The sequence below is a fragment of the Lycium barbarum genome, chromosome 3, assembly GCF_019175385.1.
Source record: "Lycium barbarum isolate Lr01 chromosome 3, ASM1917538v2, whole genome shotgun sequence".
NCBI classification, from domain to species: Eukaryota; Viridiplantae; Streptophyta; class Magnoliopsida; order Solanales; family Solanaceae; genus Lycium; species Lycium barbarum.
Window position 1 is genome coordinate 53,875,592 of NC_083339.1, and position 22,115 is coordinate 53,897,706.

The 22,115-nt window shown below is 39.7% G+C and overlaps 1 protein-coding gene across 1 annotated transcript; it reads left to right on the top strand.

The window, feature by feature from the left end:
- Positions 1 to 2,938: 2,938 nt before the first annotated feature.
- Positions 2,939 to 4,848, top strand: LOC132630831 (uncharacterized). The gene is made up of 5 exons (XM_060346432.1): positions 2,939 to 3,381; positions 3,653 to 3,852; positions 4,009 to 4,104; positions 4,203 to 4,387; positions 4,441 to 4,848. The coding sequence occupies exons 1-5, from the start codon at positions 2,939 to 2,941 to the stop codon at positions 4,846 to 4,848; spliced, it is 1,332 nt and encodes a 443-aa protein (XP_060202415.1).
- Positions 4,849 to 22,115: the final 17,267 nt, after the last annotated feature.

Consider the following 22,115-nt stretch of genomic DNA (forward strand, 5'->3'; position numbering starts at 1 on the left):
AGTTTAACCCTTGCGGGCTCGGAGTTACCTTTTTGGGTTTTCGAATTACAGTATAGCAATATGGGTATTGTTGGAGTCGTTTAGACTCATAGCGTACTATTTGACTATATTGAACCTGATTTTTCATTGAAATTACAGTTTTACCCTTGTGGCTCGAGTTTGGCTATTTTGGGTCCTTTTTTGGGATTTGGGTAAAACCATGGCAATATGGGTATCCTTAGATTTGTATTCTAAAGTAGAATTCATATTTGATAGACTTTAATCGTTTCGAGGCTCTCCGAGAAGGAAAGGCAAGGCTCAACTGGATTTGTTCATGGCTCCAGCTCGGCAGCGAGGTAGGTTAGCGGCTTATCTTTCGATTAGACTTCAGTTAGCGAAGCAAATGTAAAATTTAGTTATTGACGGACAAACCATGTTAAGCCTTCGAGTATGAAGTTAGAATGGATATTCTTAGGTTGGTATTGTTGATTGACTATGTGGGCTCGTCACCATGATTGTGATGATTTGGCATGTCATCCTGCTTGGCTATGCATGATATTCTTGTGACTGACATACTTGCCCTTCTCCCTCTTGTTACTCCATTGTCATATGAAAAAAGGAATGTTGTTATTGAGAATTGAAATGCTGATCTGCATATTAAAATATAAATTCGAGGATGATTGTGATTGATGTGTCCAATTAAGGGTGAGGAAACGTACGACATGCATTCCATACTTCATATGTAATAGTTGCCTCTTGTTGTGTATTTTCCTGTCGCCATGTGTATGATACTAGACTTGATGCTGAGTTGCCTTATCATGATTGTGAACCAGTTATCTCTCACTTACTGGGTATTCTTTTGTATATAGGGGAGACTTGACTTATTCTTGTTGTTGTGATATGTATCCATGTGTGGCACGATTGATATTGATACATTCTCATTGATATTATCATACAGTTTAAGGCTGATATGGATAAGTTATAGTACGAAACAATTGATTATGCATGAGATGCACGTTACTTATTCTGTGAGCTATTATTGTCATTTATGCATTCATACTCATGCATTTAGATAGAGTTGCACGTTCCGCAACGTATATTTATGCATTTGGATTGGGTTGCACACCGCAACATTTTGGACCTGGTTACACATTCCACAACATATATTGGACTGGATTGCATGTTCCGCAATATATATTGGATCGGCCTGTACGCCACAACAGGTAGATGGACTTCGTGGGTCCCCCATGGGTCATGACTATCGAGGCGTGGAGGTATTTGTTATGGTTCACTTTTACGTGGGTGCATAAATGCTACTAAGAGGTTGTTGGTGCTCTAAATGAATTTTATTGTTTTAGAGTTGCCACCTAATTTTATTAATAGAAATTAGGAAAACCGGGTAAAAAGGGTTTATCAAACAAGAGAAAAATCCTTTTAAATCAGAGTTAGAGGTAAGGGTACTGGTGATCCCCTAGGGAAGCTTTTAAACACCCTAATATTAAAGATTCGTAGAATACGGTTGTCCTACGAGCTTTAATGTTTGATTGACGTGATTATTTACTTAAATTATTTCTTTCTTGCAAAACATGTCATGCTTATCATCAATTCCAATTTACTTTTTTTGGGCAAAATATCATTTCGGAAAAAGACTTGGCTTAAAATGCTTATAAGGGTTCAAATAACTTCATTTTCGAACCAAAACACACTCGGGATTTCTACCAAGTAGAGTTACTAATAACTTGGTCCTAATGATATGATTTTAGTTCTTATAAGTTTTATTACTTATAAACTTATATGTATGTTGCTCCAATTGTATGAAGTATGGTCATTCTTTAGAGGCTTGTTGGATGGGGGTTATGGATGAAGGTCCGAAGGAGGATTTCAAGTTGGTACCACAGAGGAGAAGAAGAAATAGGAGGCGGAGAAGACAGGCAGGGAAATGATGGGCTTCTAGGGAAATTGTTATTGTTGTTGAGGCGCTAGATGGGGAAATTCCACCAGTTCCTGCTGCTGAGACACATGTGACTAGGTCTAGTACAAATGTAGATAAGCCAACTGAGGTGGTACCTTCTATAGTTACAGTATCAAGTGGAAATGTGCAAGATTCTGGGGGTGTGATACCTCTACCGCCAGTATCAATGCCAACAGCTTTGCTGGATTGCAGGAAAAGGAAGTGGTTGTAAATGGTCGTACAGGGGATGCTCATAAACCCCCATGATCTTTGCAACTTGGAATATAACAGGCCTAAACCAACCCTTAAAACAAAAGGAGTTCAACTCTTTTTGCAAAAGCATAGTATAGATGTATTTGGGTGTTTAGAGACAAGGGTGAGAGAGAATAAAGCCTCTGTGCTATTGAAGAAGGTTGCATAAAAGTGGAAAACTTGTTGTGACTATCATATGGCATATAATGGGAGGATATGACTATTTTGGAAGGGTAACATTCAACTGCAGGTGTTGGTGGTAAATGAGCAGTTTATACACTGTTGTGTGCAGGATCCTGCATCCTTATTTGGTGCCTATGTTACTGTGGTGTAAGGGCAAAGTGATGCATCACAGAGGTAGACTCTATGGAAGGAATTGGTTCAGATTAGCCAAACATTGCAAGGTGCTTGGTTGCTAGCTGGTGATTTCAATGATGTCTTATCCTCTGAGGACAGGATTAGATCACCAGTCACACAGAATGAAACTCATCATTTTCAGGACTGGATTGATACTCTTCAATTAACTGCACTAAGAGCAAAAGGATGGCACTATACCTTTTGTAACAAGCAGCAACAGGGGACAAGGGTATACTCTAAGATTGATTGGGCCTTTGGGAATTTGGATTGGTTGCAGAATATGGGCATGTGGAGGCTGACTTCCTCAACCCTGGGATTTCTGACCATTCACCCAACCTTATTCACTATAGACCACATCTGCAACTTCACCCAAAACCTTTCAAACTCTTTATGACTGTGATGGACCGCACTGATTTCAAGAAGATTTTGGCTTCTTCTTGGACACTCTCTGTCAATGGATCCAAAATGTTTCAGTTAGGCAAAAATCTGAAGCACCTAAAGGAAAATGTGAGGGGGTTGAACTCTGTACTAGCCTCTTATGCTCAGAAACATCAGCAGGCGAGTCAACAATTGGATATCACTCTAGCCAAAATGCGAAGTGCTCCATTAGCTCAGACTCTTATTGATACTGAAAAGAGATTGTTGGCAGATATCAGATTATGGAGTAATGTGGAAGAACAAGCTCCTAGAAAAAAATCCAGGGCTCTTTGGATTACATGTGGAGATTCAAACTCTAAATATTTTCATGCTCAGTGCAAGATAAGGTCAAGCAGAAACAACATCACCTCTGTGTATGATGATATGGGCAAGAAAATCATTGAACCTCATCTTGTAGAGAAGGAGTTTATCTCATTTTTTTTCTGACCTCATAGGCGCTGCTGCTGAAGACAGGCCTTGTCCGAATGCAGAGCTGAGAAGAGAGAGGCCCTGTCTCTCTTATGATCAGAAGTGTGTGCTTATATAAGAGGTGACTGAGGACGAAATTGAGAAAGTTGTGAATGATATGCCTTTTGAGAAGGCTCCAGGGGTTGATGGGTTCCCTGTTGAATTCTTTGCAAAGAATTAGAATACAATAATGCAGGATGTGGTCATGGTAGTCCAATAATTCTTCAGGTCTGGTAAGATTCTAAAAACCTTTAGTGTTACTGCAGTCACATTAGTTCAAAAATTTGCTAATCCTACCTTGGTTAAGGACTATAGACCTATAGCATGTTACACTACTATGTATAAGATCATTAAGAAAGTCTTAACCAATAGAATAAAGGAGGTGATAGGTACAATTGTTAGCCCTTCTCAAACTGTATTTATAAAAGGTAAGAGCATCATTGACAATATGTTGTTTAGTCATGAAATCCTTAAGTGATATATCAGAAAAAGTCTATCTCCTAGGTGTGTGATGAAGGTGGATCTCAGGAAAACCTATGAATCTATTGAGTGGTGTTTTATTAGAAGTCTGTTATCTAAACTAGGATTTCCTCAGAAGTTTATGGATTGGATTACGGTGTGTGTCACCTCTGTTTCCTATTCACTTGTTCTAAATGGTGGACTTACAGCTCCTTTCCAAGGTAAAAAGGGGATCAGACGGGGTGATCCTATGTCACCCTATCTGTTTGTGATAGCTATGGAATTCTTACAAAGGAAGCTTGTGATAGGTTTTCTGCAGCTTCAGGCCTACAAGCCAATATTGACAAGAGTTCCATATACATGTCTGGTGTGCAGCCTCAGTTAAAGCAGGAAATCCTTGCTACTCTAGGTTTTTGTGAAGGAACCCTTCCTTTCACATACCTAGTGGTTCCATTATCTTCCAAGAAGCTGACCACTGCACAGTGCATGCCATTGGTGAAAAAGGTGATTGCAAGGATTAAATGTTAGTCTTCCAAGTTATTGTCTTATGCTGGTAGACTTCATTTTATCAAGTCAGTGGTGTTTGTCCTTCAGACATATTGGCACAAATTTTTCTCCTTCCCAAGAGAATTATGAAGCTAATTAATAGTATATGCAGGTCTTATTTGTGGACAGGAGATGCTACTATATCCAAGAAAGCCCTTGTATCTTGGGTTAAAACCTGCCTCCTTAGAGCTGCTGGTGAACTCAACATTATGAACCTATGCTTGTGGAACAAAGCTACAATTGTCAAGCAGCTCTGGGCATTATCTGAAAAGAAAGATTGTTTTTGGATCAGGTGGGTTCACATCTATTATATGAAGAATGAAACTGTGGAAGAATGTGCAATCCCAAGTTATGCTACTTGGGTTGTCAAAAAGATTATTGAGGCCAGGAAATTTGAGCTAGATGCACCTGCTCTTTAAGGTATTCTTCAGGAAAGGTTGGAGGTTGTCATCACTGATGGGAAGTTCTTTGTCAAAAAGATGTATGTAGCACTACTCCCTCAGTGTCCAAAAGTTCCTCGGAAGAGTATTACTTTGCACCCTAATGTGCATCCAAGGCACAAATTTATTGTGTGGCTTGCTCTGATGAGAAGATTGGTAACTGTGGATAGACTAATGAAATTTTGTATTCATGTAGACCCTCTTTGTGTCTTCTGTGGTATGGCTACTGAGACCTTTACCCATCTATTCTTTAACTATCCTTCTATTAGGACCGTTTGGCAAAGGTCCTATTGTGGAAAGGTTTTCAAAGGACAATTGGTACCTGGGATACAGAAGTACAATGGGTTGCAAGCTAGGCAAGGAAGAAATCTGGACAGGATGCTATTATGTGTTGCTCCTTTGCAATGGTGGTATATGGTATATGGAGGGAAATGAATCAAATGATATTTCAGAAGGGACACTATGCAGTAGTCAGAGTTTGTAAAGAGTTGGCACTACACCTACATATTAGAGGAAGGGAGATCAAGACTTGGCAACCATGGCTATTAAGGCTCAATTCCGCTCCATGAGGTGCTAAGTACTGTTGCTGCTGCTGCTGCTGTGTGTGTGTTTGTATGAGTTGTGCACTATTTCTGGTGCTTTTGGATTGTAATTTCTGTCTTTTGTTTTGATGCTAGTTTGTAGTTAGGCTCCTTGTATTGGGTCTGTTTTGATTATCTTTAAGAGACAGTTGGTCAGTTCCTGTTTGGCTTTGTAATTTGTTACATTTTGGTAATAAAATCATTTATTCACCAAAAAAAAAGTTTTATTACTTATATAGGAAAAATAAATGGAGTATATCTCCTTTATAATAATAGCATAAGCATAAATAAAAGGGAATTTATTGTTTTATTTCCTTAGTTTCATTGAAGCTCATATAATTAACTATATTCCAATACCAAAACCTTCTTATTCCGAATTCTGGCCCAAATGTATTTCCTGTTGAGTCTTTTGAAAAGATTCAAGTCCAATTTAGTTTTAGGAAAGTTCATTTATACTTGTAAAAAAATCTGAGTTTTGTCTCTAATTTACTCCAGAAAATTTGTCCAAGTCTATTTGCAATGTTTCTGTCCAAATTTATTTGAAAAGACATACCATTTTGCTACACTATAGTGGGCTTATGGCCCAAATTCAATCCCTTTTATTTATCCGCCTCAATTTTAAGTATGTGGCCCAAAAATAGTTTAATTATTAATCTTAAAAGGTCCAGTTGGTTTATGCCAATAAGTTCCCAATTTTTTACACTTGGAAAATTTATGAAATCCGAAGTTACTAATTTCGTGCTTGTATTGCGATTTATCTAAGTTTGAAAATCATTTGTGGAAATTATCTAACGACTATGCGTATTTCCTAAGTTCTATTAGCATAGGGGTTTCAATATTTACAAGTGTTGTCTTATATCTACAAACGTACAAAAAAAAGTGCTACATATAATGAATTGAAATAGGGAATTAGGCTGGTGGGCCTACCTAAGCCCACCAGTTGCCCTTTTCACCCATGGTTGGACATTCATCTTTATCGGCTCGATCAAGAAAAGAGATTGGGCCTCTAGCCCAACAGGTTTTAGTGGTGACTGGCCCAAGTGGCCCGTAATGGTAATTTTCATGCAAAGACAAAGGGGAAAAACAAAAATATGGTTAGAGAGCAATTACACTCATTAACTAGACTAAAGAGCACTAAAAGAAACATAAACACTTTGACAAAGATCGACCATACATGTACATCGTACATTCCATAAAAGCAAAGCAACAGATGAGCTCAATTTTAAATAAATAATAGCCCACCTATTCAAACACATGATGGGCCCAAGCAGACAAAACATACACTAATTAAGACCGAGCTGTGTAGCATGAATGAAAGTTACCACACACAAACCCAAATAACATTTTTTTAGAAGGCGTACAAATGCAAGACAACCCCATTCAACCCATTGGCCTAATAAGACATTCTAAACGTGTGATATACAATCAATATACTAGAGATATAGCCCAATATACACATTAAGCACATATCGGCTGTATACCTTGCATACTCGACTTATAGCGGCCAAGCCCAAATTCACATCAAGACCAAGGTATATACGTTGAATATATGCGCACATACATGCTAGTTTTGCATAAATGGAGAAGGAAGTGATTTCGGCAAGTGCCAAAGCACACAATTACGACACTTTAATTTTGAGACAAAGTTTAAACACCTTATTATGCACATGAAAGGATAAGCTTAGTACACTTAGAGTATACATATTAACAATGTACCATAAGATCATATTTTATTTAGTCATGTTTAGGTAAAAGGAAGCAAGCCAGCTCAACCTAAGGTAATCAACATGATATGTGTATAGTAAATGATCCAAGAGGGGATAAGATTAACACACCATACTAAGGGTAAAACCAGTTTGAAATAACTAAACTTTAGTTAGGCATGAGGAAAACAAATAGTAAATGCACATTCACATGGCAATCAACAAAGCAACAGAGAGATCAAAAACTACTATGGCTATGATACCAATGAAAAATCGGTGAGATATTAAGACCACAAACACAGAGAGGGCATTTGTAATTTAGAAAAGAAAAACATAGAGTTCCTGTTAATCTTCTTGGGACTTGGCAGTGCCATTTAAATCCTATAGGAACATGCTGAAGATTAAATAGGCTTTATCCTCGTGTCAACTCCAAATACTCGTCAAAAACAAGTTATTGAATTACATGAATACTTAGTAATATGATATTAATATAAAACAAGCAACCTTGTATTACCAAAGCTATTAATATGTTAGTTTAACTAAGTAAGCCTCTGAATCATGTTTTTAGATATAAGTTGACGTCTAAACTGATTCAAATAAGTCTAATACAAGCTAGTAATTCTCAGCTGAGGCTAAACAGAACAAATAGACATGTTCATTCACTTGGCCAGATAACAGGGAAGATCTATATTGAGATTGAAACTAGTCATTAGTAGCATTTGTTATGCACAAGAGTCAAATACCAGTAGACAAAACACGCAAACATATGGTTAAACTTTCATTACTAACATACTCTTGACTAAGGCAGCAAATGAAACAAAAAACTAAGCTATGCCAAGTTAACCTTAGCAACATGATTTGACTAAAACAGTAAATAAAGCACAAAGACTATGCTAAACATGTTGATATCATCATAACTTAACTGAAAGAGTAAATAAAGCGCACAATTGAACTAACTAAACTATTTCTAACAACATAATTTAACTGAAATGGCCAATAAAGCACAAAATGAATTATACTAGACTACTACTACATAATTCAGAAAATAAAATAAACAAAGCATAAAAGAATTATACTAAGCTACTAACTATCAACTAAAACAGCAAATAAAGCACAAAAAATGGAAACTAAAATACTTAAAGGAAAAAGATGACCTTTTCTAGTGGGAGCCTTGGTCAAGAATGGAGTAATTAGAGTGTTCTCCTCCTCCACACCTCACAGCCACAACCCACAAATGAAAATACCCAAGATTTTCACTAAAGAACGAACCAAAATTTTAAACTAAAAGGGTATTTGAGCGAATTAAACCCTAGAAATACTTGCATAAAGCAGTGTAAAACCTAATAAGGTTATTCCTGAGATATGCATGTATGTATATCAATTTTTTTGTGTGTGTCTCCCTCTTGTCAAATGATGGAATTTGGGGTTCTTTATGTAGAACCCCCAAATTCTAGGGTTTTCAATCTAAACCGATGTGGGACTAACAGATTTGGTGGAAAATCCCTCATATTCATAGAAAACCAATCAAAATCGAGTATTCAAAATCAAAATGAGACAAAAATCATTAAAGAAACTCAAATAAAGCACAAGGAGGGACAACCTCACCTCTTGAGATGTTGTAATAGGGGTGTTTAGGAGGAGAGAGGGTAAAACATTAATTGTTCTACCTAAAATGAATGAGCAAGTTCTAGTAAAAGCGATAGTACACTATTCCGATGCCATTTTTGGCAAAAAACTTCGATAGAGAGAAAGAGAGAGAGAGAGAGAGAGAGAGAGTGATGCAGATAACGGCTAGGGTTTTGACCCTTTCTCTATACAAAGAGTGTATAGCGGTCGTTTGGAATTTGTTTGTAAGACTTAAGGGTCTTATGGGACTTGGACCGGGTCAAGTCCTAATAGACCGGGCGTGGCCCCGAAAAAAAAAAGGGGTTGAAGCTTATATATACGGCATGCATGAGTATACATGTATATTCATGTATACTTGTGTATACACGTGTATATAGACCATAATCGCAAGTATGAACTTAATTGACTTAAACCATCAAATTGGTTATTTCAGTTATGGCCATATTTGACTATCAATTTATTATTTCAATTGTAGCCACAATTTACCTCATAATAAACAATTTATAAATACAGTCACAATTAAACATTTAATTAATTATGATTAATCTAAAAATTGCACAAAATTCAGGTCGATTATGAAAAATTGAGAGGTAATAATTTATTTATTTAATTAATCTAATTACTTGAATTAAATGGAGTAAAATACCTGCTAATTCGACCTTCAATAATTTCAGCAATTAATCAAATAATTATTTTGAATTATTTTCTGATTAAGCTTTGGAAAATTCTTCATGTTAATTATAAAAATGTGTAAATTATTTTCTAAATGATTTAAAATATATATTTTAAGTTATTTTTCCAAATGAAATGGCAAAAATCTTTTCGAAACGATTTTCTAAAATCATTTTGGCTTATAAAAAAAAAAAAATTCACTCTGTTTGATATCCAAGAACTCTGAGTAACTAAAGTAAACTATTGAAGGTCAAAATTTAGGTTAAAACAACTTCCCCTTCGATGCTCGGAGATGGCCAGCCCATCCCTGATCATCAAAATTTGATAAACCCTAATTTTGATTGACTAATTTTAGAATACCCCTATTTTTATGCAATTTACAATTATATGGCTGGACCCTGGCTTCTGGGTTTCCTACATATCTCCGGTCATATGAGAATTCAAGAAATTTGTAGTTCGACTCGATTAACTTCTAAATGCAGATTTAAACAAATTTCGAATTTCCTGGTTGTCAAAATTGTGACACCCGAAGTGATTTGCTAGAGTGTTACTGACTCTCTAGTAGTGAGTCTTCCTACATATCCCTGGTCTTGAGAATCAAGGCACTTGGATATCCCATATGCGAGAATGCCTTCGTGTTTCTCAGTGTGTATCCGACCAGTTGTGGGGTTTTAGAAAAAGCAAAAACAATTCAAAAAATTAAAAACTAAATCTTGTGGCTGTACATGGTGTAGAGTGGCCCCATCTTCTATCCAGAGAGCTTAACTCTTGTGGCACCCTATCTCGACCAGCTACCTAAGATAAAGTTTCATGTTTGCTCCACATGCGTCTGGGTCTGGTTTTATCAGCTTGCTCATCTCCTCAGTGACTGCTACATCTATTTTCTATCTGTTGGGTAACATTTTGGTGGACTCCCCGATCCTGTTTTTGCTTTTTACTAATTTGGGGTGTCTTTGCTTGCACCTGCTTGGTATTGTCTGTGTTTTGCGACCGTCGTGGCGCTGCTTGAAATTGAATGACCCTCTTGGACCTGTGTCTTTGTCTTTGACCACCTCAGGTGGCTTTATGGCCCTCGTGGTAGTTTGATATGAATGGCCCTACGACAGTTTTATATGAATGGCCCTCACGGCAGTTTGTATGAATGGGCCTCGCGGCATGTTTGAATGAATGGCCCTCGAGGTATGTTTGATGAATGACCCTTGCGGCATGTTTGAATGAATGGCCCTTGCGGCATGTTTGTATGATTGGACCTCACAGAAGCTTATATGTATAACCCTTGAGGCATGTTTTAATGAATGGCCCTCACGGCGTGTTTGTATGAATGGCCCTCGCGGCATGTTTGTATGAATGGCCCTCGCGGTATGTTTGTATAAATAGCCCTCGCGGCATGTTTGAATGAATAGCCCTCGCGGCATGTTTGAATGAATGGCCCTCTCGGCATGTATATATGAATGGCCCTCGCGGCATGTTTGAATGAATGGCTCTCGCGGTATGTTTATATGAATGGACCTCGCGGCATGTTTGTATGAATGGCCCTCGCGGCATGTTTGGATGAATGGCCCTCGTGACATGTTTATATGAATGGCCCTCGCGGCAGTTTGTGTGAATGGCCCTCACGACAATACAAATAACAGATATGGCCTCTTCGGCTAAATCATCTTTCTTGTGTCCGTTGTATTGGTTGTGACCTTCGCAATAAGATGTGCCGTTTGTTCTATTGTGACCCTCTCAACCTGATATTTACCACTGTGGTGTTTGGGTCATTTATAGCCCTCGTGGCTAGATATTCGCCCTTATGGATTTTTGGTCATGTATAGCCCTCGTGGCTAGATATTTTCCCTCGTGGAATTTTCGTCATTTATAGCCCTCGTGGATAGATGTTTTCCCTTGTGGAATTTTGATCCTTTATAGCCCTCGTGGCTAGATATTTTCCCTTATGAAATTTTGACTGTCGCAACCCCTCTTTTCTGGTGGCGGCTTCGATCTCATTCAGTGAACTTGTCTTTACCTGCAAATGAAACAAAGTTAGAAAAAATAGGTCGACCTCCTGATGACATGGAGAACTGCAATAGCAAAATGTTAGTTTCCTATAAAGTTGATCCATGTTGTTGTCTCTGGCTGTGTCTTGGCCTAGCCAGCTTGGTTTACTCTCTTGGGTCTAATGCTCTTCAATTCGGTATCGAAAGTTGAATTTATCTTCGACATAGAAAAAATCATTTTTTATAAATTGTTGATCATGAGTTACTTATTTTCGAAAGAAATATATACATATTTTGGAAAAAATGGTTCAAGTTGATTGTCATGACATATGCTTTTGAATAAGGAATTTTCCTTTCTCCACTATTTCTGAAAGTCGAGGCTTTGGCCCTATTTTTTTGTACGAAATTTTTGAGATCCTATCAAAAATTCTGCCCCAGTTTACTTATTGCTTCGGCGAACTCTCGTGCCAAGTCTTGAATGTAGGAAATTTTGAGGTCTCCTCAAAATTTCTATTCCAGTTTACGGTGTTGGATTGATTAACACTTGGTGACTTGCTAAAAGTGAGAAATTTTTAGATCTCCTCAAAATTTCTGTCCCAATTTGAGACTCTGGATTGGCTAACTCTTGCGACGGGCTTGTTAAAGTAATTTTTGAGATCCTCTTAAAAATTTCGCCCCAATTGGGCATGTATGACAATCTCTTCGTGCCAATTCTAAATTCTCCTTAAAATCCTGTCTCTGAGGCTTCCTAAGGTTTTCTTGGTTTTTTCATTTGGTACGACTTAGCTCAAAAAGCGTCTATGTATCCTGTCACAGCAGGAATCAGGTCGAACGTAGTTTGGAATAAAGTAATTGAGTTTTGAATTTAACTAATAATGCGACCGAGTCTGAAATGGACTACCTACGTATCCTACTGTGGGGAAGTCAAGTCATTGCATAGTTCGTATTACAAGGAAATCATTTAGTTTTTCCTCTCTATTACAAACGATTACAAGCAAAGAAAAAACTATTACAAGCAAATAAATAACTGATACAATTTGAAAAGTGTGTCTTCACGCGTAGTACCGCTTGATTGTGTCTATGTTGATTGGCTTGGGGCACTCTTGCCTGTCCATTTCTGCTAGCACCACTACTCTTCCAGAGAGCACTTTGCGAACCACATATAGGCCTTGCTAGTTGGGAGCGAATTTCCCTTTATACTCGTCTTGGTGCGGGAACACTCTCTCTCTTGAGTACCATTTGCCCTATTTGAAAGAGTCGAGCTCTGACTTGCTTGTTGAAGGCTCATGCCGTCCTTTGCTGGTACAGTTGGCTGTGACATACAACGACCTTCCTCTTTTAGTCAATCAAAGCCACCTGCTCATATCCAGTCTGGACCCATTCTGCATTGTCCAATTTCGTTTCTTGAATGATTCTCAGTGATGGTATTTTAACCTCAGCAGGTATGACTGCTTCAGTACCATAAACAAGTAAGTATGGAGTTGCCCCTATTGAAGTTTGGGCTACTGTACGGTATCCAATAGGGCATATGGCAACTGTTCGTGCCAGCACTTGTAATTATCCACCATCGTCCTTGATATTCTCTTAATGTACTTACTAGCTGCTTCTACATCTCAATTCATTTGTGGCCGGTAGGCAGTTGAATTCCAGTGAGTAATTTGGAATTGTTCATAGATATCCTTCAACAAGTGGTTGTTCAGATTTGCTCCGTTGTCAATTATGATGGATTCTAGTATGCCGAAGCTGCATATGATGTTGTTTCGCATGAAATCAGCTACTACTTTCTTTGTTACTTATTTGTCCGATGTTGCTTCCACCCATTAAGTGAAGTAGTCTATGGCAACCAGGCTGAATCGATGTCCATTCGAGGTGGCAGGCTCGATAGGTCCAGTGACATCCATACCCCAAGCGACGAATGGCCAGGGTGAGCTCATGACATTGAGTTCACTTGGTGGGACCCAAATTAGATCTCCGTGAATCGACATTGATGGCATCTTTGCACAAATTTTCAGCAGTCACCTCCCATTATCATCCAATAATATCCTGCTCGAAGAATTTTCTTAGCTAGTACGAAACCATTCATATGGGGCTCATAGGTCCCAGCATGTACTTCTTCCAGGTGTTTTGTGGCTTCAACGACGTCTACATATCGAAGCAAACCCAGATCCGACGTGCATTGTTAAAGTATCTCCTTGTTCAGGAAGAAGCCATTGGCCATTCTTCGGATGGTCTTCCTCTAAGTATTCCTCCTTTCCCAAGTATAGCTTGATATCGATGTACCATGGTTTGTCGTCTAGTTCTGCTTCCACATGGGAACAGTAGGTGTTCTCTCAGACTTATTTCCAGCGAATCAATATGACTACTTTTGGGATTCTAAATCATTGATGCTATGGTGGCCAAAGCATCGGCAAACTAGTTCTGAGCCTTTAGCGTGTGCTTGAATTCAATCCTTTTGAACCTTTTGCACAACCTTTGTGCTAGGTTTACGTACAGCAATCCTAACGCGCACTTGGCCGGATTTAACTTCAGGTTGAACTTTTAGAGTCTGTCGAAGAACTTCCGAAGTGTGTAGTATGCTCCGAGCTTTCTCTTGACTTAATGATCACGTCATCCATGTATACTTTAATTCCCTGTGGATCATGTCATGAAATATCCCTCATGTAAGTGGCGCCGGTATTTTTTAGGCCGAACAACATTAGCCTGTAGTGATACACTCCCTAAGGAGTGATGAAGGATGTCATTTTTGCATCTTCTTTGTCTATTAGGATTTGATGTTATCCTGCAAAGCAATCCACAAATGATTGCAGCTCGTGCTTGGCACAATTTTCTATGAGTATGTAAATGTTCGGTAGTGGGAAATTATCTTTGGGACTAGCTCGGTTGGGGTCCCGATAATCCACACATATCAGTATTTTCCCATCCTTCTTAGGTACCGGTACTATGTTATCCAACCATGTGGAATATGAGGTTACTTCTATCACCCCTGACTTGGTTTAATTTATACCTCGTCCTTGATGCGGATACTGAGATCCGACTTGAACTGCCTCATTTTTCATTTCATGGGGTTGAATCCCGCATTGATGGGTAATCTGTGGGACACTACACTGGTGCTCAGCCCTGGCATATCAACATATGACAATGCGAAAATGTCCATATATTCTTTCAGTAGACTTATCAATTCTTCCTTTTGGGATGCATCTAAGCGTGCACTTATGCTAGTCTCTTTGATATTCTCTTCATCTCCTAAATTGATGACCTTTGTTTCATTCATATTTGTCTTTTGCTCATTTTCCAACTGTTCTACCTCTTCTATAAGACCCTTAGGTAGCGTGGTTTCCTCGTCATAATCTTCCTCCTTGTATCGTTTGACTTATTGATTTCGCAACATGTTATGACGTTTAGGGTTGTTTTATTATTTTTATTATTGAAAATCAAGGCAAACTGATGTTAGTATAAAACATATGCATAAAATTAAAATAAAAGACAAGTCATATTTCCCATAATTCGAGGCTTCATTAATTTGATTGCAATGAAAGTACAAACTGTGGTCCTGGCTGGGATCAACATCAAGCTATTTCTATTTTTGAAAACATTACGTGGTAAAATAAAAGTGCAAAGGGTAAGTAATCATGCCTCGACCGATTCTCGCCGTTTTCAAAGCATAAATTCACCATTTCCCTATCGAAGAGCAAAGAGCGGGGTAGAGGTCCAGTTGGACAGTTGCTCGCCAGGATCAGCATCTCAGATGGTGGGCGCTTCTGTGCACTCTTCCAATATCACTAGGCAATCTTCTTCTCAGAATAGAATCCCTATCCCTTCTTCTGGATTTCCATCATCCGGTATGGGCATTTTGTTTGGGAATAACTAGTACAGGTTCGGAATAGGCTTACGGAGCTTCGCAGCGCCTTTCTTCTTTTTAGTGGCTGCTTAGACCTTGTTATCAGTCCGGACATACCCCAACCTGAAGCGAAAATTGTTTTGGGAATAGAGATTGGCTCTGTGATATCGTGTAAATCCTTTCCCAAGCCTTGCCCAAGTTCAAGCCTGTTCTGGAGCATAGTCGAGGCAATCATTCCATAAACTAAAGGCATAGGTGTGTTTGCAGAATCCATTATTTGGGTAACCCCTACCAGTTCCACTACGTGGAAACCTGTTCCCTTTGGAACTAGTTCGATAACCGGCACCGAGTTATCTGGGTATTTATGGATGCTACCTTCTCCGTGGATCACGACTTCGTGGCCATCCCAGATAATTTTTAATGACTGATGAAGTGAAGGTGGAACAGCTTCTACCATGTGGATCCATGGCCTTCCCAGCAATAAATTGTAGTTAGCAGGTATTTTCATGACTTGGAACTCAGTGATGAATTCTGCTTGCCCTATCTGAATGTGAAGGTCAACTTCTCCGACAGCGTCACACTGAGCTCCGTCGAATGCTCTTATATTGGTATGACTCTGACAAACCTTTCTAAGGTCATAACCCAGCTGGGTAAGAGTAGATTCAGGGAAAATGTTAAGACCAGCCCCATTGGTGCCCAAAACTCGGGTCACCACATCATTTCGGTACATGACAATGATGTGTAGTGCCTTGTTGTGAGTCATGCCTTCTTTGGGAAATTCTTTGTCGGGGAAGTCAATTTGATGTTCTTCCATGACATTGGCGACCATCTCGAATAGGTTTTCACTGCTTGTCCCGACGGGGACGTGAGCTTCTTCCAACACTTTCAACAAAGCTATACGATGTTGTGGTGAACTTAACAAGAGTGCTAACACAGATATTTGGGCCGTGGTTTTCTTTAGATGCTCCAAAATGGAGTTTTCTTTTGGTTGTATCCGGCGCCATAAATCTTTGGCTTCTCCCTCAGCGATGGGCTTCTTCTGATTTCCTTCTCTTCTGGGTGCCTCTTGGGCCAAATCTTCAGAACTGTAACACCTCCCAGATTGTGTCATTCCAGGAGCAGCGACTTCTTACACCACAAACTCCTTTATTAGTGCCACTATCACTTCCTGATATACGTGCACCACAACTGGCACTGGAATCAGTACCTTCAACTGTAGGCATTCCTGTAGGGAAAGTGACACCACTGTGTGCTCGAGTGCTATATCATGTGAATTGTATTGTTTCCATGATTAGACAAAGGACTGATGTTTACATTCGGTGAAGCTATTAATAGAACGATATCCCTTTTGCCAATCATATCTTGTATTTTGTACTTTAGAGTGATACAATCCTTAGTACTGTGTTTGATTCCACCAGAATTGTAAGCATATGTCTGGTTTACTCGATAAAATCTGTTCCTGGGATCGACAACCTTTGGGGGAAGTGTTTGGATCATTCCTGTGGTGCTCAATCTTTTGAACAGTTCAGTTCTAGTCTCCATTAATGGAGTGAATGTACGAGCAGACTTCTTTTTTATGTTTTGAAATGGCGCGTTATAGGAATTTGGTGGAGGTTGATTTTGGTAATTTGCTTGCTGGTTATTTTGTGGAGGTCTATAAGCAGGTGCGTGAGTTGGGTAATTTGGGTGTGGAGCTTGGTAATTTGGTGGTGGCGATTGAAAGGTATTTTGTGGAGCTTGGTAGTTTGGTAGTGGTGACTGGAAAGTAGGTTGCGTGTAGTAAACAGGAACCGGGTTGTATAGAGTGGGTAAATAGGTATTTGGGGGTGGTGATGAGTATATTTCCATTAGAGACTTGAATTCTTCCTTTCTTTTGGGTCTTGGGCTTGGAGTGTGGGAAACGTTTGCCACGTGTTCCTTTTTCGTTAGGACAAACCCCGTAGAGCTCTATCTGGTAGCCTTGCCGGCTACACTTATGATCCTTCTCGATTTTAAGCCATCCTCTATGGCTTCCCCAATTTTCACAAGTTCGAAGAATGGCCTTTCAGCCATCGACAACATCAGATCATAAAAATTTGTTTCTTGAGAATGGATGAAAACTGAGACTAGTTCTTCCTTGCTCAATAGCCGTTGCACTCGAGTGGCTTCGGCTCTCCACCTACTCGCATATTCACGGTAGATCTTGGTGGATCTTTGCTTTACTTTTTCCAAATAGTATCGGTCTAGTACTGTTTCCACATTGAAACGGAACCTTTCCATGAAGGCTCCTGTCATGTCTTTCAATGTAGTCCATTGGCATATGTTTTGTGCCGTGAACTAGTCAGAGGCTTCTCCACTCAAACTTCAACTAAACAGCCTTATAATAAGCAACAGATTGTCTCGGACACCGACTAGTTGATCACAGTAAGCTCGAAGATGGGCCTTAGGTTGACCGCTCCGTTGAATATTTTAACCTTAGGCACTTTGAAGCCTTCAGGTAGGTCTGAACCTGGAAGCATATAGAGATCATCATAGCTTAAACCCATAGCTTTGCTGGCGGCTCTTGTGGATTATTCTAACATTTCGGCCATTTTACGCTCTATTTCCTTATGGTGCCTGTATTGCTCGGCTCTCCACGCCTTTTCTATCACCTCATAGTGATCAATCTCTAGGTGATCGGGTGAGAAGGTATTTGGGGTGACAGGTCTGTGGAAGGAAACTGTGGGGTGTTCAGGGTGATTTTTAGGCGTGTTGATGGCTTTTGCGGTTGGTAGGGAAACGGTGCTCGAGCGTATAGTGGAGCTGGGGTAAGTTTTTATGGTGCGTGGTAGGAGGGAACTGGGTGAGTGGTTTCGGGGATTCGTACAGTGTTGGGAGGTGGTGTGGTGTGGTATGAGGTACCACTTTGGTTTGGCTTAGTAGCAATTAGATTCGGGGTAAACGGCATTGTGGTACCATTAGGGTAGGTGGGGAAGTGATTGGGTAGTGGCAAACTTAAAGATGGAAAAGGTGGTGGAGACCTCCTTGACTCAGTGGGAGCCTCTTTGGCAGCATTGGCCATCTCCGCTCTTGTGTACTTCCTTTGGAGGTCAGCAACTTTTTCAAACAGTAATTTGATAACGTCCTCAGAAGGCGAGGATTCTTGCAATTCAGGTATGGGCGAGTCTCTGATGGCGAGTTCAACCCGGTTTTGTTCAATTTTCGAAGTACCAGTCATTTTTTACTTGCCTTTGTCTTGCTAGGAAAGGTCACGACCCGTCTAGAGGGCCGCGACGAGTGCCCGGTGCTAGCCCACCCGGGCACCCCTTGGCTTACACTTACACTTACATCTAGGTGAGCCACATAATACAACATATACATATAAACTCATCCAGCATGCTAGTCCCATTGGACAACGATAACTCTTATATCAACCTTGGCATCTGTGCCATACCCAAGTACATAAGCCGAAAAGGCTAACAAAATGATGTACAAAATATAGGCCGACGAGGCCAAACATATCTAACCATATACACATGTCTACGAGCCTCTAAGGAGAGTATAACATATCATATAGGCGGGACAGGACCCCGCTATGCCCATAATTATGTACACAAAAGAATAAGTACCCAAAAGCTTTGACTCCGAATGAAATGGAGCTCTGCTATGTAGTCCCTGAGAATGTAGCTATGGATCAATCCTGTCTCCCTGTGCACCTGCGGGCATGACGCAGCGTCCACAAACAAAAGGACGTCAGTACGAAGAATGTACTGAGTATGTAAAGCATGATAAATATCAATGTAGAAGCATAATAAGCAACCTGAAAGATAACACAGGATGGGAGATAGTAATATCATCGTCATAAGCACTTACTTTCCTTTGATAGGGACTTTCCATTTCTAATGCGTATTTGTGTACATATATCCATATTCGTATCCGTTCCATATTTGTACTCGTATTCGTATACATACGCTTATTCACATTCATCTCGTATCATATTTGTATCCATACTCATGTCTATATCATATACACAATCATATCATATACATAGCATTTACATAGCATACCCGACCATGCAGTATCGGTGTTTCATACATACTTGGCCAACCAAGGCTCAAGATTACACATACCTGGCCCGACCAAGGCTTCCGGGTTACCCGTACCATCTGCAGAGGTATGCGCACGTTACATAATCATATACATATTTACTTACATATCCTACCCGGCCTCATAAGCTCGGGGTTCCATATTAGTCATACATAGATACATATACATACTAGCTCATAAGCATCCTTACTATTATAATTACTATCATCATCGTTATCGCTATTACCATCATAGTCGTCATCCAAATCATTTTCACTATTATCGTCATTCATCACATCTATCTTTATAGGCTTACTCGTCATACGAGGAACTTAGTACAATCATAGCGTATCAAGAATCGTGAGCTTACAAGCTCGGAAGATCAAATCATTTGAAAGATATCATAATCTTATAGAAGATTTAGACGTTTGGCCAAAGAACCATGCCTTATGAATGAAGGGTTAGCCTTACATACCTTTCCGTTCAACTATTTACCACTTGCACGTTCTCCTTCAACGCTCGTGTTTCTACCTTCATTAAGGTCATACCATCATTAAAAATCGATAGCTAGCATACATGACTGAAACTAAAAAAACTTGGACAGCACCTCCTTTATTTATACGACATTCCTCCATAGCGTATATTCACTCCCAAATGTCAATAATACATTCACAATATTATAACCATAGTCATTATTCATCCGCATTATCCATATTTCTAGACTTACTTTCAATCACCCATATCCATGACCATAACACACGACGACGTCCATTCACATACATTGCTCATCTCATGTTCTCAACATCATTTATAACATATTTACATCACAACCCATCAAGAATCATAACTCCATTCAAGCTATTTCTCAAAATGGCACTATTCCACATTCATGACCCATTTTCTATGCCTTGGTTGATAATACTCCACTTGAGCAAAAACCCTAGTTCACCTCCATTGGGATTTCTTGACTTGAATGATCTTTAATGAGTTCATACACTTGATTCTCTTGAATTATTGATATTGATCTTTGATTTCCTTTGTTTTCTTGTAGATGAAGAGTGGAGAATATTCTAGAGGTTTCTAGAGAGAAGTGGTGTGGAAATGAAATGAATTAATGAGCTTGGGTCTCCTTTTTAATGACTTAAAATCTGATTTGAAATGAACAGTAGTTGAAAGTGCAACAGTGGTCGTAAACTCAATTTACGGTCCGTATTCCAATTTACGATCCATATTTTTTGGGCGTATTAAAGGATGACAGAACCAGAAAGTCAGGCTGAGGACATGGTGGTTTACGAACTCACTTTACGGTCTGTATTCCAGTTTACGGTCCGTATTTCAAGTCGTCTTTAACCATTTGAGCATTAGACAGAAATTTGAAGTTTTGGGACTTGAAATACGATATGGCAGCTTACGGCCCGGAAACTACTTTACGGTCCGTATTTCATTTTACGATCGACTGGACCGAAGTGCAAATCTGCAGCTTTCACGTCTTCAGAACCTATAATTAGTCATTATGGAGCATAAACTATCTCTTATTGCAATTGCCTTTGGAATCATACTTAGGGTCGTCAAACGTCATTCCCTTCTTATTAAAACATCGTATACGCTATGCCCTTTGTTAGCCTATCCACTGTACGTTCGTGGGGAAATTTTCCAGGTGTAACAGGAACTGGGTGAGTGGTTTCGGGGATTCGTACAGTGTTGGGAGGTGGTGTGGTGTGGTATGAGGTACCACTGTGGTTTGGCTTAGTAGCAATTAGATTCGGGGTAAACGGCATTATGGTACCAGTAGGGTAGGTGGGGAAGTGATTGGGTAGTGGAAAACTTAAAGATGGAAAAGGCGGTGTAGACCTCCTTGACTCAGTGGGCGCCTCTTTGGTAGCATTGGCCATCTCCGCTCTTGTGTACTTCCCTTGGAGGTCAGCAACGTATTCAAATAGTATTTTGATAACGTCCTCAGAAGGCGAGGATTCTTTCAATTCAGGCATAGGCGAGTCCCTGATGGCGAGTTCAACCCGGTTTTGTTCATTTTTTGAAGTACCAGTCATTTTTGACATGCCTTTGTCTTGCTAGGAAAGGGATGTTATTGCAGCTTTATATTTTGTGAAGTATGCTAGTGTGTAACGAACAAAGATCAACTTTCTCTTTCTATAAGAAAATAACAACTCAAAGGCAAACGACGTTAGTAAATCAGGCAATAATAGGTAAGGCAAGATATCACATAAAGTTGGCATGTAAAACGCGTAGCACATACCAAATCCTATGTTTGATTCAAATGTTTGATTGATCCCTTGTACTGGGGTTTCGGGTGTTTATGCTCTTTTGAGTCATGTGGGTCTTGGTTTGGAGGGAATATATATTTATATAATATAGGGGCCGAGTCTTATGTAGACTGCCTATGTATCCCTCCGCGGGAAATCAGGCCCTCCCGTAGTTTGGGTTACATAAGATTGACACTTCTACTTTAAACCTACGTAAAAGCCTTCCCAAACCAGGCCCGATAAGGGCTTCCTAGGTATCCCTCCTTGGGACATCAGATCGGACGTAGTTTCTTTTGTATATAAATAGGGGGCCGACAGATCTTTTCAAAACACAAAAGGGTATCCCCTAAACCTACCCAAAAGGTGACCTCTCTTTGAGATCGAAACGGGTTGTTTGTCCTTTCAGCCGGGTGCTTGGCCAAAGGCCCTACTTCCTAATTCTGGGGCAGGAGTACTACCCAAATTCCGCCCGTATGGACCAAGTGCTCCAATTCAAACTTGAAAGCCTCACACTCTACATTATCGTGCCCCGAGGCTCCAGA

Coding starts and splice junctions, on each gene's coding strand:
- LOC132630831 (XM_060346432.1), top strand. CDS start 2,939: ATGGACCGCACTGATTTCAAGAAGATTTTGGCTTCTTCTTGGACACTC. Junction 3,382..3,652: donor CCTCATCTTGTAGAGAAGGA/GTTTATCTCATT, acceptor ATAATTCTTCAG/GTCTGGTAAGATTCTAAAAA. Junction 3,853..4,008: donor TCAAACTGTATTTATAAAAG/GTAAGAGCATCA, acceptor TATCTAAACTAG/GATTTCCTCAGAAGTTTATG.